This window comes from Podarcis muralis, chromosome 9 (assembly GCF_964188315.1).
Source record: "Podarcis muralis chromosome 9, rPodMur119.hap1.1, whole genome shotgun sequence".
Lineage (NCBI taxonomy): Eukaryota > Metazoa > Chordata > Lepidosauria > Squamata > Lacertidae > Podarcis > Podarcis muralis.
In genome coordinates this window covers 52,046,703-52,068,204 of record NC_135663.1, presented here as the reverse complement: position 1 = coordinate 52,068,204, position 21,502 = coordinate 52,046,703, and the positions used below count along the sequence as shown (strand labels likewise).

Here is a 21,502-nt window from a genome sequence, read left to right as displayed (position 1 = left end):
TTCTTCTTCTTCTTCTTCTTCTTCTTCTTCTTCTTCCGGATGCTCATTTACATTCTGTTCCCACCCAAAATGCCAAAATGTGAATGGTTTTATTTCTCATATTACAGCTCAAATATCTCTGATGCACAGTGTACGGTGATCTTCTCAGTGCTACCCTTAGCCAGGTCCATAGAGCAAACTCCCTAAAAGGACTCACTTACGCTGGATGATGCCTAATATCAAAGCAGCCCATTGGTTCATCTAGCTCAGCATTGTTGACTGTGACTTGCAGCAGCGTGCTGAGATTTCAGACCAGAGGTTTTCCCCAGCCCTACGTGGAGATGTCAGGGACTGAACCTGACATCTACCAACGAGCAACATCCCTTCCTTCTTCACCCATATGAGCCTCCTTGTAAAGATCTTCAGCTGTGACCTTTAATGTTTCGCTTCCATCAGAGATGTGATTGACGGTGACACAGGACAGCACTTTCTTGGCAGTAGCATCTAGGTTGTGGAACCTCCTTTCTTTGTGGACTCCATGCTATGGGCCTTCTAATGCTCTTAAAGACCTTTGGTTTTGAATGATTTGTTGCTGCTCTGCCTTATTGTTGTATTTGTTGTTGGGGACTGTTTTCCTGATTCTTTGCTATATTTTACACCTATTTTGCTTTATTCAGATTTTAGACTTCATCTGTTTTTATCTTGCGTTTCACTTTGAAGGTCTCCGGGTGGCGAATCAGCCTAAAACGTATATAAGCAAACAAATACCTGCAACATGAGTATTCACCAGTGGTTTTTTCCTTAAATGTTTTCAGTCTAAGCTAGGCTTGTCACTTAAGTATGACCAAAAAAAAAAAAAAAAAGGAGGACAATATGGAAGCTGAGGGTTAGCTCAGTCGGTAATGCAAGAGACTTTTAATCTCAGGGTTGGGAGTTTGAGCCACATGTTGGGTGAAAGATTAGGTATCCTTGTGGTCCCTTCCAAATCTACAATTCTATGAGTCTATGAAAATGTGTATCTAAATCATATTGGCATAATTCTATGTTGGAAGCCGTGGAAGCCCTGTTGGACATTCGGCTTCCAAAAGAACGTTCGAAAACCGGAACAGTCATTTCCAGGTTTCGATCATTCAGGAACCAAAATGTTCGAGAACTAGGCTGTTCGAAAACCAAGGTACGACTGTACCTTGTTCACCCTTCTTAAGGTTTTCATCTTCAAACTGACCTTGATAGCTCCTCAAATTGAGGACCGAAAGCTGACAACTCTTCACATAGTGAACTATCCTCTGTAAAGTAGGGCATTTGGGCATCCTAGATGAAGCTTTGAGATCCATGTGATTTGTCCCTTCCAGAGACCAATACTTGCAATTATCCAACTCTACACATCCAAGTGCTGTTTCTATCCTCTGCTTAACCTGCTTAGGTTCTCTATAGCCTAACCTTTTGTGAAGAAAAAGCTGGTAATTTTGAGCCCTTATTCTGAATCGGTTAGCTGAATTGAGTTAATTTAATATTTGAAACCAACTTTTCCAACAACAAATGTTGAGCTCAATAGCATTAAAAAAACCCAAACCAAACATTGCAATCACTATAACCCAAACCTGTTGCAGTTCTTGGCAGCACAGCCTGCAAAAGCAGCAACTTTATATCTTTTAGGTTTTATTTTTTATGTCACAGTGCTGCCAAGTACTATGTGGAACCTGTTTTAGATTTGCATATCCTTGGGGATTGGTCATTGAAATAAGTATTAGATCTTCACTGGTAACAAACCTATTTACCAACAATGCAAACAAAGGAGAAACAGCATAAAAAGAGCATTGAAAGTTCCTCAGACAAATTGCTTTGGTCTTCCAAATGGAAATAGATGACTAGAATAAGCTGCTGCAACATTCTCCATGCTCTTTAAAAGCAACAAACTATCAAATAGCAAAGACATGGTGAATTATCATTAAAATAATTTTAAAAAGCAGAGAACCACTGCATATTATGGAAACTGTATCGAATCTACATTAAAGTACTCCACAACTATTATCATGTGATGATGAGACTCCATTGTGGTGGCTCAATATGCAGCTGAGGCAATTTTCTCTATGCCACCACATAATTTTAAAGACTCTATGTGGTACATGGTGTGTATAGCCTTAAAAATTCAGTGGTGGCATGCTAAGCGTCCCTATGATGGCCTAACATGTGCACTGTTAAGAAGCTGGTGTTTTGCACAAAGAGATATATGAAAAAAACATTGTCCACCTACATTAGGGTTGGGAAATGCATGGCCCTCCTTGTTGAATTCCAACTTTCATCAGCCCAAGTCAACATGGCCAAGGACCAGAGATGATGGGAGTTGTTGCCCAGCAACATATAAAATGCCACAGATTCCACAACCCTGATTTACATGGAGGAGACTGTCTTCCTAACCTAGAAGCCCATTCAACCTGCTGCTGGAGAAATGTCTGATATAATTCTGGATGGTTTCCTTTTCCAGGAAGAATCTCATTGTCCCTCTGCTGTTATAAAGATGTTTAAAGATAAAATATTCTTGCAGCCCTGAGGCAATTACTGTGGAGGAGTCAAAGAGTGTTTGTTGAACTGAAGAAAAATAAAAGTACCTAGGAGACTAGCTGTCCATAAATCTTTTCCCCGTTACCATCATATCAGATAGATGCCGACAAGAAATGCATTTATCAAATAATATTTGATGCCACATTGTTGTTATTATGTGCCCTTGGGTTACCTCCAGCACATTTAAAGTGGCTAAATGTCAGAATAATGCACTCAACTGAGGTGAAACTCACAGGGAGCATTATCTTATCCAGTCGTTTTCCATTTGATATCTTATGACCTGTGTTGTTTGAAGAGAAAATTGAGAGCACTAGGGCTCCAAAAGAGAAAACCCCCAGCAACGGATTCTGTGCTGAAGGAAATTGGAGGGTGTATATGTATGTTTGTGGAGTCCAGTGGCCTTGATGGATGCCACAAAAAGGGCCTGGAGAAAAAACAACCACATCCTGTGTCCTTGAAATTAGCTGTAAATGCAGTGGTATATTTTAAAATGCTCCTGCTTGTCATGACAACCTCCATACCAATGTGCCAGAGAGCAGGCCAGCAGTGAATCACACCATTCAAATTTGGAATTAACTCTTTTATTAGCACACTTGACCTTTTCCCATGAATGAGTTGCTGATGCTGAAAGTCCTCACCTCCCCACAGCCATCTAAGTCCCTTCCTCTCCAGAGCTTTTCCCAAGCAATTGGAGACTACACCTGGTGAAGTCTGTCGCTGCTCCACACATTTCAGCCCTCTTCTGGTTCTGGGAGATGGGGGGAAGGGGAGTATGTCACAACAGGAAGAGGAGACACTCATGACTCTTTACTTACTCATCTATGTCTCTTGGCCCCCTCCTCCCACTCTCCTGCTTCAGCTTCTGCCTCTAATTCTGGAGTTTTTTCTGCCTCAGACTCTCCCAGAAAAAACTCACAGCTCTGGCCTAGCTACTTTCCCCACCTAAGCAGCTGCCACTTGAGGCAACTGCCTCACTCTGCCTCATGATAGGGCTGGAGCTGGATCCTAGTGCTCAGTCTTATAGACCTGTTGCCTCAGCAGAGACAATTGGATCATTAGCCTACATTTTAAAAAATCCAATTCCATAATTGAACATTGATTCCAACACTTATATAAATCATAGTTAAAACTTCACAGCGAAACTCTAGGCATATCTCCTCAGAAGTAAGTTCCATTGAGTTCAACAGGGCTTCCCTCTAGATATGTGTGATTACAGCCTCAGGAAAATTAAAAATGAGATTGTAAGTGACATGTTGCAGATATAATGTCTCTGAGATGTATTTTACTTGCTTCCTTGTTTATGAACCTCTCTGACATTTTGCTATCCCATTTTAAAACGTTCTTCTGTCAGTGAGCTGTTCTTGCTTGATTGTAGGCACATCACCCGGTAGAACACCAGCCAGTTCACTGATTCATATCCATTATCAGGTGTCTTGTATGTGCAAACAAGCTATTAGACAAAGCAAGCCATAATGGGGAGTTGGTTCGATAGAGCTAAGCTGACAGCAATACTGTAAATCTCACAGAAACACACCAGACATTAAGGGATGGATACAAGAACTCCTATAATTGGCAGCTCACTAACAGGCCCTATTTAACACACCGCAAAGGGAAAATAAATTTCAGAAAATCTAGAAAAGAACTGTTTGAGGAATCATACCCACTGTTCAGTTCATCACCCTGAATGTGGTATCATTATTTTCTCGGTGACTGTTTCTTTGTTGTATTTCAGCTATTTTCATACTCTGTATGTGCATTGCTATTTTTTATTCTATTTTGGTTTATTTAATTATTTATTATTAAAGGGAGGCAGCATCTTTGGTTGGCGGAGGCAAGAAGGGAAACTTTTGGAAGTTAAAATAACATGTGGAAATTTGGAATGTAACTAATGATGAATGAAAAAAAGAAGAAGCAAACAGCATAGACACAACTTGTGTTATCACCTCTCATACCAAACCTTTTAACTGAGTCAGTTCACATGTTTAGCTTGTGAGGAATCTACTGGTGCACATGCGAAGCACCCACATCTCAACTAGCACAGCAACAGCATGGGAGTTCACACAACCTCTGCCATGCATAGAAAGGACCTGTGGAGAGGGCCGTGTGGCTGTGTGGGCATGTGTTTAGCCCAGTCCTCAGCTGTGTTCTGATGCTATGCTTTCATAATACCTGCACATTTAATATACATGAGGAGTTATATGTGCATATAGAGTTCCTCCACTTGACCCTGGCCCAGTCAGGGTCTGTTGTCACACAGAGGAACTGTATGCTCATACATTGGTATGCACAATTCTTCTCAGTGTGTATCCAGCTCGTGCACATCGAGGGAGCATTGCTTCAGTTGTGACAGTGGCAGAGAGGGAGGCCTGTGACTATCTCTTTCTCTGTGCAGAGAGAGGCTGTGAACCACTTTAGAATATCTATTGTGCAGTTGTTGTTGTTTTTAATAGAGAAGCAGCTCCTACATTTATAACTAATTTTAAACAGCTTGGAGAGATGAATGCAGCCTTTAGGCAGCAAGTTGTACCTGGCCACGCTGCCCTTGGGCTTAGATGGTGTAATGAGTTATGTTCAAATGATGTGTATTTCAAACAAAACATAACAAAATGCATTGCTAGCCGATAGCAGCAGGTGGAACTTTGGAACTATTGTCCCACATGTCACAATTACTTACAGATTTCAATTACATAAAAAGTTCAGACCTAGATTGTCTTCAATTTATACACAGAGTTAATTATCCCATATTTTTTCCTGTTGGTGCCTTCTTTCTATTTTTAGCTCCTTAAGTGGAGAATTTCCTTGTTGTTTTTCTGCTTTGTTAGATCTTCTTAAATAATAAAGCAGGTCTGTAGACTCTACATGTGTATCTAAAAAAAGGACGGTGAACTTAAAGCAAAGGTTCAGAGGGAGAACAACTGTGTTCTTACTGAATATTTAAAATGAAACTATCTTTAGCTGTCTATATATAGCCCTTCGGTTTATGTTCAAAGGCATTCTCCCCCTTGCATTTTTCTACTTGTATTTATTTTGAGAGACAAACTGGCGGATCCCGCTTTGCTTATTGAAGCAGGGGCAATGAAATTCATGGTTTGCTGCACACAGCCTTAACTAAAGCAGAAGAAGGTGCACAGTGTATTTTGTGGCCACCACCAGCTCAGAGTTGGGTTGACTTCTACAGTCATTGACTCCATTGCCATACTGCACTTATCATCAATAAGTTTCTCCTAAAGTTTAGCCAGAATTCACCCCCTTGTAACTTTAACCCTTTAGATTTACTCTTGCTTTTCATGGTTGCAGAGAATAAATCTTTGCCCTCTTGGATGTGACAGCCTTTGCACATGTCCCTTCAGTTAACTCGTATCCAGGCTATGCATACCCAGTTCCATCAACGTTTTCTGGTAAGACAATTTTTCCCTACCACTGACCACCATATATAGAAAGCATTTTCAGAGCACTACGGACATCAGTTTCTAATACAAGAAACTAGAGAGGTGCATAGATCATGCTAGCAGCTATTGTTGTTATTAATAACAATCACAAGAACAATTAATATAGGCATTCACACAGGCACGGTTGACTACTATCATGCATAATGATAGTAGTACTCTACTTCACAAAATCCACACGAAAATGTGTCAGACTAGAATTAGTCAAATTCTGATGCAGAACTGTGATTGACTGGGAATGGGTCTCTCTATTCCTGGTAAGGGGCTGGAAAGATGGGTGCTTGGCAAGCAAATCTCTCCTTGCTGAGCAATGCAGCCTATTTTTCTCCAAGTTACAGAAGCAGTGGTAGTGGTTTTTGTCTTGGTAGTTCCAACGCTTACTCAAGTGGGTTGTTCTGGTGCTTACCTGATCTCTCAAGTCTTTCCTCTCCACTGTATGGAGAATTGCCTTGTTATATTGTGTGTGGATTATGGCTTTGTTTGAGTTGTGTTTAATAGGAATGATGATACAGTTAGCAGAATCACTTAATTAAAGCAAATGGACCCCAGAGAGGAATTCTGGCAACATTTCACAGAGCAAACTAAACAAAACAGTATTTGACTTGAAGAGAAAGAAACAGAGGGGTTTAGTCTTTTAGGGGCAAGCCTTATTGAGAACTGGGTTAGAATCAACTAAATATTCAGAGTAAAGCACCCAGACACCTACACAAGCAATCACAGCTACCTCACTAAGAATCATGCTACCTCCCTGGTTGCTAAGAAACACCTCCACCCCCCTCCTTTTGACCAGTTTGCTTACTGACAACCAGATTAACCCTTAAACTGCAAACTGAATGATCCCTTCCAACAGATACATCAGTTGTAAGATTTTTTTGATATCTATGCAGTATCATCAAATGTACAGAATGCATCATTCTGTTATGCAAACAAGCACTGGCCTTACCCCTTGAGGGGTTACAAACTAAAACTGTCACTGAGGAAGAGAGCGAGGGAGGAATGCTGAAGATAATAATATGAATGTGAGGAAATACACCTTGTGCACCTTTGACTTAGAATAATATCAGATTTGTCCAATGGGAAATGGAAATATACTGCTCTTGAGTACTGGAACAATTGTACTCTGAAACAGCAACCTATTGAGAGTTCTTTAGGCTTTCCTATAAGGAAGTATTCACAAAGTAGGAGAAGTTTCTATGCAATAAAGGAAGGCTCTCAGCTTTTTCCAGTTCCCAAGCTGGGCATGGAGAACGTCTGTGAATACAGTTAGTAGTGCATAAGATTTATTCACAAGCACTGTTGAATGCACGTACAGTGGTGCCCCGCAAGACGAATGCCTCGCAAGACGAAAAACTCGCTAGACGAAAGGGTTTTCCGTTTTTTGAGTCGTTCCGCAAGACGAATTTCCCTATGGGCTTGCTTCGCAAGACGAAACGTCTTGCAAGTTCTTGCGAGTTTGTTTCCTTTTTCTTAAAGCCGCTAATAGCCGCTAAGCCGCTAATAGCCGCTAAGCCACTAATAGCCGTGCTTCGCAAGACGAAAAAACCGCAAGACGAAGAGACTCGCAGAACGGATTAATTTTGTCTTGCGAGGCACCACTGTAGGCGAGAACAGAATTGCAAGTGCATACTCTTCCAGGGATTCCAATGCATGCCATGCTTTGTAAACTTGTCTATTGCAGAACATCTATATACTATCTATCTTTAACTTTTGCTGTGAGTGGGGAAACACCTGAAGGAGTGTTTTTGGTGGACAAATGGCAGAAAAATAATGCATTAATAATGTGCTCTTCTTACTCAGCCTAACTGTGATCTTAAAGTTTGGTGTGTATTATCTACCACATATTTTAGAAAGTTGTCTGTTTGCCTTGCATTTGGATACCTTAAGATATCATAACCGCATTTTTCATGGTGGATCTTGACAACAAGCAGCAGGTTGTCCTCTATGGTTGGATGTAAGAAGGCAGGCTGAACCTTTCACAACTTCACTTATTTAAGCTGCTTATTTCAAAACTGCACTGATTTCTTTGGTTTTTTAGAATTCCTGAGCAATATAGGTATGAGGGTGGTGTGTGTGTGTGTGTGTGTGTGTGTGTGTGTGTGTGTGTGTGTGAACATCACATGTTTTAAGCCTTACTGAGAACAAACACAATGTTGTCTTCTTAGCAATGGATGCCTCCATATTGGTGACAAAAATGAAAATCTACACAGCTGTGAAATTCTCAACACACTTCCAAAATGATTAGCTGAGATAAACTGAGAAAGACAAGAAACTATTCATCTTGAATATCATAACAGATTAAGGTTTACACAGCACACAGTACTTCAAATATCTGCCAGACTGCAATTACATTGTGCTGTTCGTCAGTGATTATTGAAGATATTGAAATGAGTGGTGATATATTGCCAGCAGTTCCTGGCATCTGAAGCCTTCACAAGGCACCAGAGAATTCAAAATGCGTTTTAGCCCATAGTTTCTTCCAAACCTAATATTCTGGACCTTATTCAACTTAAGATGCAATATATTTTTCCCTAGGAAGAATGGTGGTCAACACTTTGCAAAATTACAAGAGTCTTTGTAGGAAAACGATCAGACGTGTAGCTTTGATTTAACTCATGTTTATAAAGTTTTCCCATAATTAGACTTGCATAATCAACTTCCTTTCCAACCCTAATATTTACTCCCAACAGCACACTAAATAAATCCTCAGCAAAGTCTCTAAAACCCAACACCTGCATGATTGTGCAGCATCTAATCCCTTTTTACTCAAGGGGACTCAAGGGGATCATCCTTTGCTCAAGACTGGTCTTTTATCAAATGGCACTCCCTGTAATCTGTTCACAATCCCAGTCTAACATTTCAAAAAGAGAAGGAAGGGAATATCTTCAACGTGTACCAGAATAAGGGTGGGCTGGGTTGGGGTGTGTGCAGTGGGGTGTGTGGGGACGACTCTTAGGATTCTAGGGATCTTGAATCTTGGGGTATCTCATGAGCAGCCCTTCTGGTCTCATTTTTAGCTTGATGGTCAGGCTTTAGCAGCTAGTCAAGTCTTGTTAGAAGGCTTTTGTCTGGAGCAGTCTGCCCCAAGGCTATCTGGGTCCCTTCCTACATGACTGGCAAGTTCCACTTGTACCTTCTGCCAAGCAGTCACTCTGCTGCCCACTAACGTGACTGCTGTAGAACTCTCCCAGCTGAGCAACAAAAATAGAGCCTTGTGAAAATTGCTAAATAATGTAACATGTAAGACCTATTTTTAGATGGGGAGATATGTTGGAAGACACGTGCTTGAATGCTTGAGTTTGAAGCCATTCACATTCTCTTGCAAGGCCACCTGCAGCACCAGATTTAATTTGTTAATCAGAAGTCAATCCCACAGGCCCCTGTCACATAATTAAAATTTAATATGCACATGGAATTTTTGATACAAGTCAGGTTTATATATAGAACCTGGATTCTAAAATAGGCATTCCACATCTGAGGGAGAGGGTACCAACTGTAAAAGGAATAAAACTTCCCTAGAGTAGGTGTGGAGTTCATACAGTGTTTCCTTATCTCTTCATGGTTGGAGTGCCATTTCAGAGGGTGAACTTGAAGGCTGGTGCCCTGACCGTCATGCAGAGCTGTGTGCAACCAGCTGATCCCAGAGACTGGCTGGCAATGTGGATACTGGGGGCCTTGCAATTGCTGGCATCTCTCTGCATTGCATTGCTTTTCATTGGATGCACACCTGAGAGGGCAGTCCTTTGCATGCTTACTCAGAAGCCCATTATGTTCAGTGGAGCTTACTCCTGGGTTTAGATTGCATTCTGATATAACTAGCTATGCACAGCTATGCACAACTAGTTAGGAATAGCTACTTGCAGCTAGAGATGAATTTTGGTGTGTGATAGAGCCTGGCTGGTTGATGAAGAGTGGTGGGAGCTGCCTGTCCAAGAGACACCCCCCCCCCTCACTTCCCTGTGATTTTTCTTCCTCATCCTACTATTGTGGATTTAGACACCAGCATAGAAAACACATCCTGTGAGGAAAGGTCAAAGGTATTGGATATGTTTAGCCTGGAGGGGTAAGGAAGACATGATAGCACCCTTCACATACCTGAAGGGCTGTCAATAGAAGAGGACAAGAACTTGTTTCCTACTGCATCAAAGCACAGGGCTAGATCTAATGAGCTTAAGGTTGAAGAGTCTTGCTGGTTGTCAGCATAGTTCAGTAATGGGACTAGTTACCTAGAGGGATGGTGTGGGTTCTCCCTTGCTTGAGTGTTTTCAAGCTGAAGTTGGTGCAGAAGCTCTAGAACTGGATTCCTTGCACTGAGCAGTGGGGTTTGGCTAGATGGCCTACAAGACCGCTTCTAGCAATATGATTCTCTGGTTTTATGAGCTTCTTCTATTCTTAGAAATTGAACATCTCAGGCTGGATCTACAAATATATCAGAACAGGGTGGTACAAATATTTTATGACTTCAGACCTGTAGTTGTTGGCCAGGCAGGGCAGACAGGGTACCATAGCTAACCTGACATTGGTTGCCAGTTACCAAGAGGGAGGGGGCAAAGTGGTGGGGAACATAGTATGGGCATGGTGGCTTCAGACTGCAGCAAAGGTGGTGGTGAGGATTTTTTTAATGCACTTCATTGTAAAAACAACCACAGCCAAAAAGTAAAAGGAAGAAACACCCAATTCCTTGCAAATAGCAAACTAGCACAGCAAGGAGTGAACTATTTGCCCCCCCCCTGAGTTTATAATATATGGGAACATTCAGAATGATACCCCGCCCTCTCACCTGCAGTCCAAAGTGGAACAGCCCACTGTATCCCTTTCAGATTTTAACCCCTTGCTTAGCTATGTATGCAGGCAATGTGCTATTTCTGTCATGTGCAAAAGCTGTTAGATAGATGTATGAAGTTGGGAGGTCAACTGGAATGTGCTTTGGTTAAAACAAACCCTACCGTTGTTAATTTATCAATTTCTGTATGCTTCATTTTCAGGCAATGTCTTCGTTGTCAGCCTAGCCATCGCTGACCTGGTTGTGGCAATCTACCCATACCCTCTGGTCCTGACATCTATCTTTCACAATGGATGGAACCTGGGATATATCCACTGCCAGATCAGTGGGTTTCTTATGGGCCTGAGTGTTATTGGATCCATATTCAACATTACTGGAATTGCAATTAACCGATATTGCTACATCTGCCACAGCCTCAAGTATGACAAGCTGTACAGCGACAAGAACTCTTTGTGCTACGTCATCCTTATTTGGGTCCTGACATTTGTTGCCATTGTGCCCAATCTTTTTGTTGGGTCGCTTCAGTATGATGCCAGGATCTTCTCATGCACCTTCTCCCAGTCGGTGAGCTCAGCGTACACAATAGCTGTTGTGTTTTTCCATTTCATGCTCCCAATAGCCATAGTTACATTTTGCTACTTGAGGATATGGATCCTGGTCATTCAGGTACGGAGGAGAGTTAAACCCGACAACAAACCCAAACTAAAGCCACATGACTTTAGGAACTTTGTCACCATGTTTGTGGTGTTTGTACTCTTTGCCGTCTGCTGGGCTCCTTTGAATTTTATAGGCCTTGCAGTGGCTGTCAACCCAGAAACAATAATTCCCCGCATTCCAGAGTGGTTGTTTGTTTCCAGTTACTACATGGCATACTTCAACAGCTGCCTTAATGCTATCATCTATGGACTTTTGAACCAGAATTTTAGGCGAGAATACAAACGAATTATTGTGGCAATTTGTACAGCAAGAGTTTTCTTCCAGGACAGCTCAAATGATGCAGTCGACAGGATGAAAAGCAAGCCCTCGCCACTGATCACAAACAACAATTTAGTCAAGGTTGACTCGGTGTGAAAAGAGAAACCTTGTTAACTGACAATTTATAGACACTCTGATGTACTCAAATGTCAAATCTGTTAGCCTCATGGTTCAAGCTCTGCAATGAGACACTGGTCCTCTAATGTACAATTGCACTCAGATGAGATTATATGTATAGTATTTTTGAGCCAAAGTAACAGTTTTTAAGGTAAAGTTTCTCCTATTGCACTACATGCTATGTTTCAATACAGTGGACATGATCCAGCCAAAGTTAAGCACCTCAGACCCATCAATGCCAGAGGGATAGTTAAGCATGCAATTAATATCTGAAATTATTCTTTTCCTTCAGTTGAGTAATTCCTAGTGATTCGCTGATACACAACTGTAGGCTATTATGGAATTAAAGAGCAAATCATTGTAAATCTTTTGTTTAATTTAAGTAAGCACTAGAGATGGATTGGAACTAACAAAGACATGTTACTTGGATTTTTTAAAAACAAACAAACAAACCAAGCACCACCCCAATCTTGGTAAACTATAATCTAATGCTGCAAAGCATAAGCATAAGTACATGTAACTAGAAATAATTTTTAAAAAGATACAAGGAACTGCTGGTAAATTATCAGAGTATATACATCGCTAAACTACAGGATGACAAGTTGTTGAAAAGAGTTCTGTATGACAGGGAAACTTAATTTTATGGAGGAACAAAGCCTCCGGAATCACTCAGGTGTGTGTATGTGTGTATATTCTGGACAATGAGCACCAGGGATGAAAGGCCTTTCAGCCCCCACCCCTGCAGCTGATAAGGAATGATGGTGAGGCAGGCAGGTCACTGAGTCTCACTTCAAAGAAGAAACTGAGAAGCATCTTCTCGGTCATATGAATATGGCTGTTGCCTGTTCAAATGATCTTTTGAAGTATTGAGATTAGAGAGATGCATACTAAATTGTATTCCTGTGCTTTAAAACCTAGAGGACAATCAAAAGACTAAATGAGCACACGTGGATGAAAAACTATTTTCAATTTAGCATCTTGCAATATTTCCAAACCTAAAAATACTCCTAACAGAAGGGGTAGAATATGAAAGAGAGTGCTGTTGCCCTTGCATCCTGGTTGCAGGTGTCGTGGATGAATCTGTTTGGCCACTGTGAATACAGGATGCTGGGCTAAATGGGTCTTTGGTTCAGATCCAGCAGAGCTTTTCTTGTGTTCTTAGGACTTGCCTCTTCCTATCATCAATGAACCTCTCTTTTATCAAAGTGCCAGAAACTGGCAATAATCTGTTAGCGTACCTCGATGTTCCATATAGCACCTGTCGTTATCAGCCTGGAGGGAAACAGACATTTCTGGGAAAGCATAAACCTGTGATCATCATCATCATCATTTGTAATTTGCATGGCAAAATAACCAAACAAAAATGACTCCTAAGAAACTAGTGGGAGCTTTTCTTGCAGTGCAAACTGCAGGCAGAAGGACCTTGATCCAGTTACAGACAGCAGTGGGCGAGAAAGGGTTAAATCCCATGCTATGGTCTGGATTGGGGCCTCCATGCTGACAAGAGGTGTATTTGTTTGGGGGGAGCTGCATTCAGGTCAGAACTGTGCAGTTCAGGTTACATGCAGTTTGTCCCTTTGTCACCCACTAACCTGTATCTTCAAGCATGGTCCATGATGCTGCATAGAAGTTCAAACCATCTCTTAAGTCGAGAGGGGTGGGGGAATAGTTTGATTTTTTTTAAATTGTAAGTTATAATTGTAAAGTATAGCTAAACAGATTTATCAAATCACTTCTATATACTATATTCTCAAATATTTTGTTTCCATCACTAGATGCAATGCCTTTCCAAGCACTAAATATTCATCATACTCTATAGAGCTCTGTAAGATCTAGGCATACAATAAAAAAAAATCTATTTCCTGAGGCATAATATTACTGTGCAATTTAATGTAGCTCATGCGGCAAATGAATATACGTTCGTACATACTTGAAACTGCCACGTGCAACAAAATAGGTGGTTTTATCTTAAAAACAAGAGCCTTGTGTGTTGTTCTTAGCTCACTTTAAGTCTGCAACAGAATTAACAACAACTTTTCTAGGTAACAACAAGCTGGTCAATGCATTTCTCAAGGCACTCGACTCACCATTGTTTACACTCAAACCATTCTTGCCAATCAAACCACTGTGTAAATAGTCAGTGCTCTCCTATTGTGACATCATGTGGTATGATTGACCGAGTAAATTCTAGATCACAGCTTCCTCCAGTGTGATTCCATCCTTAGAGGATGCTTTGTTGTGTATTGACATTGCTTTGTATGTAGTGATATCAGAACAATAAGGTGGCCAGACCATCTGATTTTAATCATATAAGAGAACTACACTATTTAAATTCTTTCAAAACTCTTGCCTTACTTAAACAATATTATGATTAATAATATAGTAATGTTTTATGATGCATCTGACAAAGTAGCATAAATGTAGTTTCAGTAGCCTGGTTAGTATTTAGAATCTTTTCTGAAGAGCTGGTTTCTTTTTCATTTCCCCTGTACAAACTGGTAGATCAAATTGAAAATGGAAATGTACATGCCCGAAAATAATTGCTAGGAGTAATCAGTGTAGGTCATTGGAGGAATTAACAGTTTTGTTTTGTCCCTTTATATTTTGTTGGAAGCCGCACAGAGTGGTTGAGGTAATCCAGTCAGATGGGTGAGGTATAAGAAACAAATTATTATTAATGTCTACGCAGAAGTAAGTCCCACTGAGTTCAATGGAACTTGCTCCCAGATAAAGAAGTATAGGATGGCAGCCTAAAATATGTATTTATTATAATTCTGAAAATATTGTTTGCTATGCCAAAGGACTATATTTTGGGGGAAAGGTCAGTTATTAAAATGGTTATCATTTTCAGATCTGGTATTTTAAAATATTTGTATTAAATATGAATTCACAGAAAATATGCATGTTGGTGATGTTAACAACCTGCTAAATATAGCAATAATTTTAAAGGCGTATTCTGTTTTCTTTGCTTGGTTGTGTGTTAAAAAATGCCTCCAAATTAATGCATATGACTTGCTGAACGGAATCTTTAAAAATGTTTTTTCCTGACTTATTTTAAACTACTTTCCCATTTGAAGGTTTATTTTTTCATTAAAAAAAACCAATACATTAACAAACACTTCATTAACCATTCATTTCACCACAATTTTTCTCATACTTATTATTTTTACTGAGTGACCAGAGATGAAACTTATTGAAAGTATTGTACACAATATATTACAAATTATGTGTTGGCTTTCTGAACATGTTCTAAATTTGGCTTATGTTTTTTGTGAGTGTCATTGTAAACACCGGAAGGAATCTACCAGGCCTTTAACACATCCTCTTCCCGAGTTCAACATATACTTGAAATGGGAACCAATTTTCCTAGAACTCACCCTTAAATCTGAGTACAAACGAACTCTAAATGGCACAAGTCATTTGGCTACACTGACTGGCAGCAGTTCTCTGGGGTTTCAGACAAGGAGTATATGCCCTATCCTGCATGGAGTTGCCAGGGATTGAACCTGGTATCGTCTTCATGAAAGCATGTGTTCTGCCCCTTCCCCTGAAGGTCTACTATTTTCTTTGGTGTACTTGAAACTTCTCTTTCTCCAAGTAACCCAACAAATCCACAAATGGGTTCAAGAGGATTGTATACCCATTATTGAACTTTGCAACAAACAATACAATCCTCACCGTGTCTACTCAAATGTAGGTGCTACTGAATTAAATGGGGCCTACTCCCAGGTAGGTGGTGTTATGACTGGAGGCTCAAGCTGCTGGGTGTAAGTCCCATTGAATTTAATGAATAGACTTGTATAGGATTAAACTCAAGATCTACCCCAATATCTGATTACTTTCGAGCATGGCCACTATAGATGTAAACATGTTCCTCTCCCACCACAACTCTTCTAACATTTAGTAGAACGTTAATATACTGTAATGCATTTCTACCATGGCATTATACCCTTGTGTCATCACTGATAGTGAAACAAGAGGGGATGACTTCCAAACCTTTGCTCATATCTCCTGATTTCCTGCCCCCATTTCATTCCACATCATGGTTCTTTATCCCAGCTATTTGTACAAAGAAGGACGCCGGTGGCACTGTGGGTAAAACCTCAGCGCCTAGGACTTGCCGATCGCATGGTCGGCGGTTCGAATCCCCATAGCGGGGTGCGCTCCCGTTGCTCGGTCCCAGCGCCTGCCAACCTAGCAGTTTGAAAGCACCCCCGGGTGCAAGTAGATAAATAGGGACCGCTTACTAGCGGGAAGGTAAACGGCGTTTCCGTGTGCGGCTCTGGCTCGCCAGATGCAGCTTGTCACGCTGGCCATGTGACCCGGAAGTGTCTGCGGACAGCGCTGGCTCCCGGCCTCTAGAGTGAGATGAGCGCACAACCCTAGAGTCTGTCAAGACTGGCCCGTACGGGCAGGGGTACCTTTACCTTTACCTTATTTGTACAAAGAATAGACAGCAGCTTTGGAATAATATAAAACTTTCGAAAGACACACAGCTCCTGCAGACCAATGCAATAACTCCCTTTTCAGTGGTAAGACATGAAAAGAAATGTTAATTAATTCCTACCCTCTTGAATTCAAATGCCCATATCAGATTGCATTTTACAAACCGTACCAAAAACTAGCACCCAAAGCCAACTTATTTGGCAATAAGCCATACACATTTATGGCATTTTCTCTGGGACACTGTTTTAAATTCTGTAGGATCAAAAGTTGTCCTACCCATAGGTGACCTTTCTTAATAACATGGAAACATGGATGGTGGTGGTTGATGTGGCTAACTTTGCAAACGAGAGAGTCTGAAAAGATGAGCTCATGTCTTGTAGTTAACCTTGGATTGGTGAAGTATTCTGAGCCTGTTTAGGACAATTAGAAACACAAGTGTTATGAAGCTCCAACAAACCAGCTAAATAGTGTCTCTTTCTCCTCCTTGCAAGTTGTGTCCATATGCTTCCTGTTCTGCACAATTGCATTCAACCATAAATACAGCACGTGCCACTGGGAAAGGAAGGCGTTTTGGGGTGGGGGGAGAACTCATCGCTGACATCAGCACACACTGTTCAAGAAAAGCACACGGTATGGTTTCCCTGGGACTTTCCCTCTTCTGGCTGCAGGGTTGACTGCATATTGGAACACTCCATGCTGTATTCTTAAAACACCCGACCTCCTGCATCTGCATTTCACTTGCAGGGAGTATCTGAGATGGGCAAGCATGAAAACATTGCATGGCTCACCTGTTACCTGAACCGATACAGTCCTCCTAGGATGGTGTTTCTCCTATATGTATTAATTGGTTCTGAGTGACTGAAGTTAACATGTCTTGGGGGTTTCCAAGATCCAGGGCTTTTATTAAGAGCCAGGACAGCTGAATGCCTACACCTGACATGTGTGAACCCTGGGGGGTCTTGCGCTAGTCCAAGTACTCACTGCTGGCAGTTCAAACACATATTTGAGATGCTATGAATATCTAGCTTCAGTTCACAGCTTTGCTGATGTGTGTGTGTGTGTGTGTGTGTGTGTGTGTGTGTGTGTGTGTAAAATGTGTCTACTTTTGCATGGCTGGCACACTGTACCAAAGTTACACCCACATGAAATGAACTCCTTCAGAGCAGAAAAGCTTCCAAAGAGCACTGGAGCATTCTGAACAACTCCAAATGCATTCCGCTCCCCATTTCCTCCGTTTGCACTCAGTATGCTCTTACCAGGTTTCTTCCCTGTTAGCTGAGCACAGCAGGCATTGAGCCGGCGCTCTTATAATGGGTCAGGGCATTCAGGAAAGCACCTTTGACTTCGTCATGATATTCAGCATGATGAAGTCATAGCTTGCTGATTCAAGATGTCCTGACAGCAGGAGGTAATTGTGAGGGTTGCTGCTTTTCATTTTGACATGTGAGATGTTCCGTGATGGCTCCTTTTAAGGGAGTGCATATTTTAATATAAAACAAACAAATAGCAACAAGGACTCATCACAACAACACTCAAATGCTGCCCGGAAGTTCTGTAACATGTTTGAAAGTAGCCTCATCTATGCATTATTACTATTATTAATTGCCCACACTTCACCCCAAAACCCTGGGGTGGGTTGCAGCAATTAAAACATAGCATTAAAAGCAGTTTAAAGCAAATTACAAGCACAACAGAAGGAGGGTCCTGAAACTCTACACCACAAGTGTCAAAAGCCAGGGTACATAGATGTGTCTTCAACATTCACCGGAAACTGTATAATGAAGGAGCCAGGCATGACTGTTAAGTTTTGCCCAAGTTTTTAAATGTTTTCCCTCCCAGTGTTTCTAAGGAGGGGAAAGGAGATGGAAAGGTTTAGCCATACTCCTGAATGTCTCTATATTCCTCACCTGCCCTGTCCCTTATCTGCCCTGAAACAACCTCTTTTTCACCATACCAGCGCTGGAGCTTTGGCAGCAGTGGGGTAAAAGGTAAATGTAAAGGGAGCCCTGACCATTAGGTCCAGGTGCGGACGACTCTGGGGTTGCAGTGCTCATCTCACTTTATTGGCCGAGGGAGCCGGCATACAGCTTCCGGGTCGTCTGGCCAGCATGACTAAGCTGCTTCTGGCGAACCAGAGCAGCGCATGGAAACGCTGTTTATTTATCTACTTGCACTTTGACATGCTTTCAAACTGCTAGGTTGGCAGGAGCAGGGACTGAGCAACAGTACTCATCCCGTCGCGGGGATTCAAACCGCTGACCTGATCAGCAAGTCCTAGGCTCTGTGGTTTAACCCACAGTGCCACCCGCGTCCCAGTGGAGTAGCAGTGGGGTAGGAGGGTGCAATATCAGATCTCCCTCTCCAACATCAGAGTGGAACCGATGAGCTATCCTATAGCCTCTGAGATGGCCTCTGAGGAACCATACTACTGCAGCATTAATGTATTTTATCCCCAAGTATCAATCTTGAGTGCCTTTTAGTTCATACTTTGAGCCAGGAAGCAGATCATGAGATTCAGAGAATTGAGACATTTGAAGGATAATTTTCTGCGCCACATATTTGTCTGGGAGATAAGGATCAATGGCATTTGCATTGGAATTTACGGAAGTTGAATTTCTCAAGCATCTCTGTTAGGAACTTGGCGCTGAGGATTTATTTCCAGCCTAGAGTTCAGCAAAATTTATGAACTAGTGAGACGCTCCCCTTTCTAAGCCAAAAGAGTCACATGAGGGTAATTAGTCATTTGAGGAGTGTAATGAGTCTGAATTACACCATTAGTTTATTGTGAGAGCTTACCATTTAGCTACTCAGCACCACCATGAAACTAGAAATTCAGTAACGAGATAAATACTGGCAAGTCAGAAGAGGTGATAAATCTCAAGACAACAAGGGGAGCAACATGAGCCAAGAATATGAAGCAGGAAGATTTGCGTCTCCACCCAGACACTCTCAGGATGCAAAAAAAAAAAAGTCTAACTTCAAAACATTCAACTATGTAGTGTTCATCAATCATCTCTCTGTTTAGCACAGCATCTGTTACTCCTTCCTTTTTTTACTTAGCATTTTCAAACAATTTATTGTGGGCCCCAGCAGAGTGAACAAATCAGAAATTTGTCAGACAAATCAGTTGCCTGCTGTGTAAATTGCACTGAGTTATGCGAGCGCAAGGGCTAAATAGGATCTCCATAAAAATGAATATAGCACATTGCGAAAAACTGTTCTTGCACATTTACACCCATAAAACACAGTGCTACGCTTGTTTTAGATGCCTTGCATAGATTCAGGACATAGAATTCTTAGACATTCAAAACAATGCTGTAATGTAATAGCAGTGTGTCAATGGACAATTTTGTCATGTGCCTCTCTATATGCCCCTCCCTCTCTATATCTGCACCTGTATACTGATGGGCTCCAATCCTATACCCATTTACACTGAAGAAATCCACTGTGATAGATAAGTGATGCTCTCTTAACTACTCTGAAATCTTGCTTTCAGGGAAGAGAAAATGCTGACATTGTCAGTTTGACAAAGCCATTTCCGAGCCTCGGGGAGGAGAGGGGGTTGCGGGCTGGCCCCTCCCACACGCGCGGGGGCTGGATCTTAGCCCCCGCGAGATCTAGGGAATCCCCGGGCGTGCCTTCCCGCCTTCTCCCCTGCCCGCCAATCGGTGGGCCGGGGAGGCGTGGCCTGGTGGTATTTAAGGCCAGGCACGCCCCGGGACCGCCCTCTTCACTCCTCGGCAGCCGAGAGGTTTTCCCCATCCCACCCACCCTTAGGTTAGGCAGTCTTGACCTTGCTATGGACTTCGGTTGGTCGCCGCAAGGGGCCTGGTAGGAATTTTTCCAAGTTGGCGAATTTGCAGCCTTTTGGTTTTTTCGCCTACCTCATAGCAAATCGTCACAACTTTCGCGGTATTTGGCGGTTAGGCATTGGCAGGGGTCTACTGTTATGCAAATGGATGGGGGGGAAGGAAACGCCATCACCTTCCCCCAAGGGAAAAGGGTAGTCCGGTAGAGGACTCCAGGGGCGTTGCCTTGTCCCAGACCTAGTAAGGTAAGGGCCTCCGGCACGCCCACGAGCGGTGACACCCGTGGGGTCCTAGTTGGCGTACTTCAACAGGACACCCACGGTTAGTGTTCAACCCTTCCCGGTCACCATGCCGGGTAGTTGATAGGAGCCAATGCCTAAGGCCAATACCTTCAATTCTGTAATCAATAAAGTTGTGGCCATTTACGCCCATTAACCTTAAATAACGTGGTCCTGTGTCTTCATTTCATATGGGGGAGGGAACTTGCCACGCAACTAATGGCTTCTATTTGCCTCAGGATTTCAGAGACCCAAGATTAATATGGCCCCATGAGTTCTTTGTTTAAGGAAATAAAACTTCAGATTGGATTTTGTGGCATGTGTTCTCTCACTCTAATTCTGAGATGATGCAAACAATACACAATCAGTTACATTACATTTATGGGATGGTTTTACAATGCAGTCCATTTACACCTGCTGGAGAACAGTGAGATATTGATTTGCAGTGGATCCTGTGCATGTCTGCTCATGAAGTTAGGTCCTCCTTCATGAGTTAACTTGCACAAAGGGGAAAAGAATGTACAAAGGGCTCCTGGGGCTGCATATCTGGCCCCACCTCTGGTGTCCCATGACTCCATCCAGCCTTGGACATCTAACACTAAGAAGCCTTTGCACATTGACCTCTATGCACATAGCCTTCCTCGACTTCTGGAATCTTCCAGACTCCCTTTCTATAGACTTTTGTCCTTCATGTGAGTATTATGTGAAAGGCCGAAAAGTCCTAGAAGATGGAAATGTTCTAGAATGATTCCTGAATATTGTCCTTTCTGGTGTTAGACTTGTGCCCATTTATTCTTTTGGCTGGTGACTGACCTGTTTGTTCTGTGTAAAATGCAGATGGGTATTTGCTGGTAGACAATGGCATATATCCCACTTCAGAAATGTGATACTATATCCAGTTGGGGGAAACGGCAAATATTAATTAGCTTTTCCATACCAGAAAGTTTTTTGTTACCATCCTCAGTGCTTGGGGTCTGATCACTGTAATTATCATTCATACACCAAAGCTGGGATACACTTTTCACGGTCTAGATGTGTGTGCACGCTCACATTTCATTTCCTCTGAACTCACTGCTTCCACCCTGACGCCATCCCCTGCAAACTCACATG

The 21,502-nt window shown here is 42.0% G+C and overlaps 1 protein-coding gene across 1 annotated transcript in view; it reads left to right on the top strand.

Moving 5' to 3' along the window:
- Window positions 1-15,117, top strand: part of MTNR1A (melatonin receptor 1A) — a 76,124-nt gene extending 61,007 nt beyond the window's left edge. The window contains exon 2 of the mRNA XM_028744209.2: window positions 10,970-15,117. Within this exon, the coding sequence (XP_028600042.1) occupies window positions 10,970-11,838 (869 nt within the window). The 3' untranslated portion in view covers window positions 11,839-15,117. The remainder of the gene's footprint in view (window positions 1-10,969) is intronic.
- The last annotated feature ends 6,385 nt before the right edge of the window (window positions 15,118-21,502 follow it).